Source organism: Sprattus sprattus, assembly GCF_963457725.1.
Source record: "Sprattus sprattus genome assembly, chromosome: 2".
NCBI classification, from domain to species: domain Eukaryota; kingdom Metazoa; phylum Chordata; class Actinopteri; order Clupeiformes; family Clupeidae; genus Sprattus; species Sprattus sprattus.
In genome coordinates, this window is record NC_137921.1 from 3,519,358 (window position 1) to 3,529,357 (window position 10,000).

Genomic DNA, 10,000 nt, shown 5'->3' on the forward strand with positions numbered 1-10,000 from the left:
ATGAGATCAGAGGTTAGCATATCAGCGTTAGCATGCATTGGGTAGGATGTTAGAATGAGATTAAGTTGCTGTGTTAGCGTTAGCATTGGGTAGGATGTGAGAATGAGATTAAGTTGCTGTGTTAGCATTAGCATTGGGTAGGATGTGAGAATGAGATTAAGTTGCTGTGTTAGCATTAGCATTGGGTAGGATGTGAGAATGAGATTAAGTTGCTGTGTTAGCATTAGCATCGGGTAGGATGTGAGAATGAGATTAAGTTGCTGTGTTAGCGTTAGCATTGGGTAGGATGTGAAGGGTGAGACTGGGATTATGCGGAAACATTAAGATTGAGTTGGATGAGTAGAAGGTTGAGATTGCTGTAAGCATAAACACTTAATCGAAAATCAGGTGTACATTTATGATTGTGTCTGCATTAGGTAGGATGCCAGGGATGAGGATGGTATTATGTGCTAATGTTAGCATTAGCATTGGGTAGGATGTGAGGGACTAGGATGGTATTATGTGCTAGTGTTAGCATTAGCATTGGGTAGGATGTGAGGGATTAGGATGGTATTATGTGCTAGTGTTAGCAGTAGCATTGGGTAGAATGTGTGGGGTAAGGATGGTATTATGTGCTAGCGTTAGAATTAGCATTGGGTAGGATGTTAGGGGTAAGGATGGGATTAGATGTTAGCGCTAGCATTGGGTGGGATGATAGCAGTAGCTTAACAACTCCAACCTTCTCAATGTCACGTTACATTAATACATAGTCAGGCCTTTAAACACCCCACTGGTGTCTGCGGACGGCTGTTACCATAGTTACACAGCAGGGAGTGGGCTGTTACCATAGTTACGCAGCAGGGAGTTACCATAGTTACGTAGCAGGGAGTGGGCTCTCACCATAGTCACGCAGAAGGGAGTGGGCTGTTACCATAGTCACGCAGAAGAGAGTTACCATAGTTACGCAGCAGGAAGTGGGCTCTTACCATAGTCACGCAGGAGGGAATGGACGGTCCGGTCGGAATCAAAGCTGGCCAGCTCCACGCTGCCTCTGCTGGTGGCACTCAGGCTGCTGCTCTTCCGACTGTGGCCTACAGAGGGCGCCGTTCCCACCGAACCCTGAGGAAAACCAGGAGCCACATCCGACACACACGTACACACAACAACATATGAAATCACACACACAACTACGCACACACACACACATCAACAAATGAATCACACACACAACCACACACAAACACAGTGACCAGTGGAGGTCATGTGACCAGTGGAGGTCATGTGACCAGTGGGGGTCATGTGACCAGTTGAGGTCATGTGGCCAGGCTCTGAGCTGCTCCCACCTGTTCTGTCTGTGTTCCAATAGACTCCAGCAGTGCTGAATCCTGCACCATATTCAACATGGCACCTGACACACACACACACACACACACACACACACACACACACACACACACACACACACACACACACACACACACACACACACACACACACACACACACACACACACACACACACATAGACACACAGACACACAGACACAAAGACACAAAGACACACACACACACACACAGACACACAGACACAAAGACACACAGACACACAGACACACAGACACACAGACACACAGACCCACACAGAAAAAAAGCATATTAGAAATATAAGCAATACGGTTTCAGGAAGACATAAAGATCCCTGAGATATGAAAGAGTGTGTAAGATAAGAGTGTGTAAGAAGAATGATAAAATAAGATTCTGGACAAGTGGATAGCGTAGCTGTGTCAGTAATCTGACAGTGTCAAACATTGGCCATTCTGTTAAACAATCAAAATGCTAAGTTTAATAATTGATAAACAATCTACAACTTCAGTTTAATAATAGATTCACATAAAAACGCAAACCTTTTGCCGATAACACACGCCGTCCGATAATTAACACTGTTACGATAGTGATGTTGTCTCTGTGCATGTATGTAACTTCATGTGTGTGTGTGTGTGTGTGTGTGTGTGTGTGTGTCTCTGTGCATGTATGTAACTTCATGTGTGTGTATGTAAGCATGCACGAGTGTGTGTGAGTGTGACGGGGCTAAGCGGGCACACACACCTAGGATCATTTGGGTGTTGCCAGGGTCTGTTTCAGTCTGCAGAGCTCCAATCAGGATGTTGACGAGACGTAACCGTAGCGATATGAACGACACAGGCTGGTCCCCCTGACAATTCTCATCATTATTGAATTTCCCCTCCAGAATCACCTGAGAACCACACACAAGGCACTTTATTTTTCCCAAAACACACACATACACACACATACACACACACACACACACACACACACACACACACACACATATATCATATCACATGCATGCACACATACCCTTACATGAATTTTTGCAATTAATCAAAAAAATGTTAAGAGTTCAAACAACCCCACCCCCCACCTGCTACACACACACACACACACACACACAGGACCCTACCTCAGTCTTGACATTCCCAAAGTGCAGTGGGAGAGGGAGCATGGAGAGGAGCAGCAGGATGGAGGCTCGCCGCAGATCCACAGGATTCACACACGCCTGGAACTTACCCAGCTCCCTAACACACACACACACACACACACACAGACACAGAGACACACACACACACACACACACACACACACAAGATGCAGAATTGTTTGTTAAGATTGACTCCCCTCAGGCTAAATACGTGTGTGTGTGTGTGTGTGTGTGTGTGTGTGTGTGTGTGTGTGTGTGTGTACACCTGTCTGGTAGGATGGTCTCCAGAGCACGGGTGAAGTACGATAGAAGCAGGTAGACCCCAATTCAGCTTGTGTGTGTGTGTATGTGTGCGTGTGTGCGTGTGCATATGCGTGCGTGCGTGTGTGTGTGTGTGCATGCGTGCGTATGTGTGTGTGTGCGTGTTCACCTGTGTGTGTGTGTGTGTGTGTGTGTGTGTGTGTGTGTGTCTCTGTGTGTGCGTACGTGCGTGCGTGCGTGCGTGCATGCGTGCGTGCGTGCGTGCGTGTGTGTGTGTGTGTTCACCTGTCTGGTAGGATGGTCTCCAGGGCTCGGGTGAAGTAGGGCAGCAGCAGGTTGACTCCCTTCAGGTCGCTGCAGAACAGGGAGGTGGAGTTGAGGATGATGCTGGCCAGAACCGGACGGCACAGGAACTCCGTCACCTGCAGGCCCTGGATCAGAACCATGTAGAACCTGGAGGAACACAGAACACACGTGACGCCGGGGAACCCAAACGGAACCGAGGAAAGAACACAGAGGCGTGACGGCTTTTAGCCAGGCATGCGTCCATGCGTCTTTTGGACGCACTGTTCTAAAATAATACGAAATTGGACGCACTACTTTTAGGAAAGACGCCCTACAGACGCCCAACGTTTTTCATCCCCTGTTTTCCCGGTAACTTGCTGAAAGCGATCAAAACTCGCCGAGTCCAGCCAGTTACCGCCGCCATGTTTACCTACTGATGAAGGCTCGGCAAATCTCGCTATCTGACACCTCGCAAATTGTTATATTAAGAACAACTTTCTCGTCCAGTGCAGTGGAAACATGAAAATGCAAGATTGTATCTATTTTATTTAGGATGTGAATGAAATGACAAAATGGACCCTCAAAAAATAATCGCTAAAAGCCTGCGTGACAGGAAACCCAAAAGGAAAGACACAGAGAGGGGTGACGGGGAACCCAAAAGGAACCGTGGAAAGACAACAAGCTTTTGGGGACTCATCTTCATCTCTTGGGTTCTGGTTTGGCTTTTGTTATCTAAGACTAGATTCTAAGACCTACAACCAGCTGCTAAGTGTGAGGGCACTCACTGATCTGAACTTAATCACACACACCCAGATGAACACACACACACACTAACACACCCAGATGAACACACACACACACTAACACACCCAGATGAACACACACACACACACACACACACACACAAACACACGCACACACACACACACACACACACACACACACACTAACACACCCAGATGAACACACACACACACACACACACACACACAAAACACACACACACTAAAACACCCAGATGAACACACACACACACACACACACATACACACTAACACACCCAGATGAACACACACACACACACACACACACACACACACACACACACACACACACACACACACACACAAATCAAATGCAGTTCTCATGCCTCCGCTCCCACCAGGACAGGTGCTCAGAAAGGGACAGTTACTTGGACAGGCAGGTGGGAAGGTGACATTCCTGAACAGGTAAATAGGTGGGGCTAGATATCTGCCCAGATATACAGATAAGATGAGTTACCTAACCAGATATACAAGCAGGTTGCCTTACCTGGTCAGGTATGTAGGAAGGGCCAATTACATTTACATTTACACATTTCGCAGACGCTTTTATCCAAAGTGAGTTACAAGGATGAATACACGTTTTACATTTTGACACTGATGGCACGTTGCACATCAGGAGCAATTAGGGGTTCATATCTTGCTCAAGGACGCTTCGACCGGGAATCAAACCTGCAACCTTCTGATTACTAAACTACTTCTCTACCTCCTGTACCACTGTCGCCAACGGCTACCTGACCAGGTATACAGGTGGGGCTAGATACCTGCCCAGATATACAGATAAGTTGAGTTACCTAACCAGATATACAAGCAGGTTGCCTTACCTGGTCAGGTATGTAGGAAGGGCCAGTTACCTGACCAGGTACTGTTGTGAATTATTATCAAGTAATGATATGGTAGACTCATTAATTATTTGAAGTTAAGGGTAAACTAACTGATTTATTTTGTTTTGTTAAAGAACAGTTAATAGAAATGTTAAATGATCTATTTACATTATTTACAGTAAATATGAAAAAAATCCTTATCTGTTGTTGATGGAAATTTGCTATTCATCTGAAGGTGTTTTAATTTGAAAGGAGACCCCTTAATTCTGAAGTGCAGGAAGTGATGTGCAAATGTTCTCGTTAGTTTTAAGTAATGATTTAGTAAGTGAAGTCGCTAGTCACATGAACCTGCCTTGTTTAACGAACCTATTTAATTAGAAATTCTTCTTCTTTGTAAATATTGCTTCATATTGGAGAGTAAAGTATTCCGTTGATAAAAGAGACCCGTTTGATCATCATGAGAAGCTTGATGAATCACCTGGACAGGTAGACAGGCAGGATGTTCTTTCCGGTGTTATCACTCTATCACCCCTTACTGTCTCCCCTCTAACCCATACCCTGCACTCCCCTCCTCCTCTCCTCTGCCCTCCCCTCCTCTCCATCCTCCTCTCTTCATCCTCTCATCCAAGCTCTCCTCCTCTCCATCCTCCTATCTTCATCCTCTCATCTGAGCTCTTCTCTTCTCCATCAACCTATCTTCATCCTCTCATCCCAGCTCTCCTCTCTTCATCTCTTCCTGCCCCCCCCCCCTTCCCTACAAGACAGGGTGACCCACCTGGACAGGTAGACAGGCAGGATGTTCTCTCCGGTGTTATCACTCTATCAGACCTAACTGTCTCCCCTCTAACCCTTACCCTGCACTCCCCCCCTCCTCTCCTCTGCCCTCCCCTCCTCTCCATCCTCCTCAATTCATCCTCTCATCCGAGCTCTTCTCCTCTCCATCCTCCTATCTTAATCCTCTCATCCGAGCTCTTCTCCTCTCCGTCCTCCTCAATTCATCCTGTCATCCTAGCTCTTCTCTTCTCTCTTCATCTCTTCTTCCCCCCCCGCCCCCCTCCCCCCTCCATACAGGCAGGATAACTCACCTGGACAGGTAGACAGGCAGGATAACTCACCTGGACAGGTAGACCGGCAGGATGTTCTCTCTGGTGCGCTTACTGCAGAGGATCCTGCAGAGGGCGCCACAGGCCTCGGCGCGGCCCGCCTCGTAGCTGTCGGGGAGGTCGTGGTAGTCGAACAGAGGGTTGGACACCAGGGAGTCACCAGACAGCGCAGATAGCTGGGACCCTTTCCTCCTCAACTCCAGACTCACGCCAGACTCCAGACACACTGATGCTGGGAGAGGAGTCACACACACACACACACACACACACACACACACACACACACACACACACACACACACACACACACACACACATCAACACACTGATGCTGGGAGAGGAGTCACACACACACAGAAACACACTCTTACTTCAAACACACTGATGCTGGGAGAGGATTCACACACACACACACACACACACACACACACACACACATCAACACACTGATGCTGGAAGAGGATTCACACACACACACACACACACACACGCACACACACACACACACTGATGCTGAGAGAGGAGTCACACACACAGAGAAACACACTCTTACTTCAAACACACTGATGCTGGGAGAGGATTCACACACACACACACACACACACACACACACACACACACACACACACACACACACACACACACATCAACACACTGATGCTGGAAGAGGATTCACACACACACACACACACACACACACACACACACACACACACACACACACACACACACACACACTGATGCTGAGAGAGGAGTCACACACACACAGAGAAACACACTCTTACTTCAAACACACTGATGCTGGGAGAGGAGTCACACACAGGGGTGCAACTGCCCAATGCCAGGGGGGTATGCAGCAACAATTTTGGCGCCCCCCCCCCCCCCCCCCCCCCTCACACACACACACACGTTTTTTTTCTTTTCTTAAACAAATAAATAAATAAGTGTGCCAGACATCATCATGTATGGGCTTTAAATAATAAAGGTTTATTTTAAAGTATATCAGCCACTGCATGCCTACCATAATGGTGCCCTATGGGGCATACAGTATACTGTACACACACACACAAATATATATATATATATATTAGTAACAATGTTAACAAATAATAAACAGTTGCAAACATTAACATTAAAATGATAACCATTGCAAAATAATGCCTTAAAACGCAAAAGTAAGTCTACAAATAAAGATCTTTTAAGGTGATGATGTGTAACAATGCTGCTACCAAAATATTCTAGAGTGCTCTTTAGTTGCTACTAAATAATAACACGCCGTGCCTTTGCACTTGCTCATTTATCTAGTATTGCACCATGCCAACAGATAGCCTGTATGTTTGACAGCACAGCTAACATGAACAGCTAATGGTAACCATGGTATCCAGAGTTACGTTTCCAGTTGTTATTTTGCCTAATAAAATTGAGATGTGTCATACATGGGATTGGTACAGTAGGGTTTAACCAAAATCTAAATGTAGCTATCATCAGCCTAATTGATGAGGCTTAAACTAGCCATTTGGCTGCTACATTTCTATGTTAGCAAACGCTAGCTAGCCTGCTAGCTAGTCTGTTAACATTATTTGCAAGCCTCCAAGCACAAACGTAAAGTCACCTTAAAACCTACCTGTTGCCTTTCACCATCCACTTATTTAATTGCTGTTGCATCCCCTGACATGTCTTCTCTTTTTCCCCCTTTCTTTTTCTGTTTTCAGCTCCTGACAGCCTTTTTGCTTTATCCATCTTCCATCCAACCAACTCACTACTCGTAGCCTAGTTCTAACTGCTCGTATGTTGAGCGGTCACGGTGCTCACTCTCCCTCTTCTATGTCAAAATTCTATTATGGAATCTTAAGAGATGAGGCGCCTACTCTAGTCTGTTTAGTCCTCTAAAATGTTATATAACATTAAGGAAATGCAGAAATGATTTAGAAACGCACAACAGCAGCTACATATAGAAAATTCCCCAAACATTTTTTAAATTTATTTTTTTACCATCGCTTTGGCGCTCCCATGGTGCGGCGCCCCTATGCGCCGCATACAGCGCATACCCACTTTTTGCGCCACTGGTCACACACACACACACACACATCAACACACTGATACTGAGAGAGGGAGTAACACACACATCAACACACTGATGCTGAGAGAGGAGTCACACACACACACACACACACACACACACATCACCACACTGATGCTGGGAGAGGGAGGTACACACACACACACACATCAACACACTCTTACTCCAGACTTCAGACACACTGATGCTGGGAGAGGGAGGTACACACACACACACACACACACATCAACACACTCTTACTCCAGACTTCAGACACACTGATGCTGGGAGAGGGAGGTACACACACACACACACACACACACATCAACACACTCTTACTCCAGACACACCGATGCTGAGAGAGGGAATTACACACACGACATACATACAAATAAATAAACACAAACACACACACACGCACTCGCACACACATTCACCTTAGTAAATAAACTTCACTGTGCACTCAACACCCAGACATTCACACCAAACTCTCTCTCTCTCACACACACACACATTCTCATACACATACACATACACATACACATGCATGCATAAGCATGCGTTCAGGCTCTGGGCTCTGTAAAGCGCCTAGAGGCAATTGTATTGTTATGGTGCTATATAAATAAAATTGAATTGAATTGAATAAGCACACATGTTCAAAGAGCTCATAGTTCAAAGAAACAAAAACACACGCATACACACAGATTTCACAAGTGAAACTGCAATAGGACACATGCACGTCCATGCACACACCTGTATGAACACACACCTGTATGAACACACACCTGTATGAACACACACCTGTGCGAACACACACCTGTATGAAAACACACCTGTGTGAACACACACCTGTGCGAACACACACCTGTATGAACAAACACCTGTATGAACATACACCTGTATGAACACACACCTGTATGAACACACACCTGTGCGAACACACACCTGTATGAACACACACCCGTGCGAACACACACCTGTATGAACACACACCTGTATGAACACACACCTGTGCGAACACACACCTGTATGAACACACACCTGTGCGAACACACACCTGTATGAACACACACCTGTATGAACACAAACCTGTATGAACACACACCTGTGCGAACACACACCTGTATGAACACACACCTGTATGAACACACACCTGTATGAACACACACCTGTGCGAACACACACCTGTATGAACACACACCTGTGCGAACACACAGTCATGCTGTGTGCACACCTGTAAAGCACACACACACAACAGTCTGGTGTACACTTAGCAGGACAGTTCAAATGCCCATCCTTCAACTGCAGACACTGAGAGACTCTAACTTCAACTCATCCAACCATACCCAGCGTAACCACAGCAACCACTCGCACCATCAAATGAAATAAGACACATTCCTAAAACATTACAAGGACAATCAATGAATGGGTGACCATGGAAACGCAAAACAAAAAGTGCCATCGGCAAGCACCATCCCACAAGTGCATGCTGGGAAACTTTTTTTTCCCATCACTGAACACACATGAGAATAGAGAAATGGCAATGAAACCTTAACACATTGACTACACATTCCACAAGTGCATGCTGGGAAACTGAGTTTTTTCCCCATCACTGAACACGCATGAGAATAGAGAAATGGCAATGAAACCTAAACACATTGACTACACATTCCACATAGCTGATGGTGGTTTCAAACAGAAAGGCAGCAGTTAGTTACTTACAAGATTTATAAGAGAGGAGAATTTGGATAAAAGTTGCTGAAAGATCAATGAACACAAGCAGAGAGAGAGAAAAAGAGAGAAAAAAAGAGAGAGAGAGAGAGATTAGAGGAAAAACCAGGAGAGCATTTCTCTGAAACTGTTGAAGGACTTTGGGTGGGTGGCTCATCACAATAGCTCTGGCCTTCTGGAAAGATCTGCATTCTAGTGCACACACACACACACAGACACACACACACGCACACACACACAGTTCTGGAGAGGGTCTTCATTAAGATTCTATAGCTGTACCACTGGTGCCGCATCGAACCACACACTAATTTAGATCACGATGACACACAAGGACACACACGCTAATTTGGACTAAAGGACACATACACTTAAGCTGCATCAAACAGCAACTGGCTGAACAGATCCAGGATGCTGTTACAGCACACACACACACACACA

At 45.8% G+C, this 10,000-nt stretch overlaps 1 protein-coding gene across 1 annotated transcript in view; it reads right to left on the minus strand.

Moving 5' to 3' along the window:
• LOC308361068 (ral GTPase-activating protein subunit beta-like) overlaps nt 1-10,000 on the minus strand; it is a gene marked incomplete at both ends in the record, with an annotated part of 36,964 nt that overhangs the window by 16,452 nt on the left and 10,512 nt on the right. Inside the window, 7 exons of the mRNA XM_080833314.1 lie at nt 966-1,098; nt 1,323-1,387; nt 2,085-2,232; nt 2,461-2,575; nt 3,025-3,192; nt 5,785-5,998; nt 9,554-9,589. Of these exons, the coding sequence (XP_080689440.1) occupies nt 966-1,098; nt 1,323-1,387; nt 2,085-2,232; nt 2,461-2,575; nt 3,025-3,192; nt 5,785-5,998; nt 9,554-9,589 (879 nt within the window). The remainder of the gene's footprint in view (nt 1-965; nt 1,099-1,322; nt 1,388-2,084; nt 2,233-2,460; nt 2,576-3,024; nt 3,193-5,784; nt 5,999-9,553; nt 9,590-10,000) is intronic.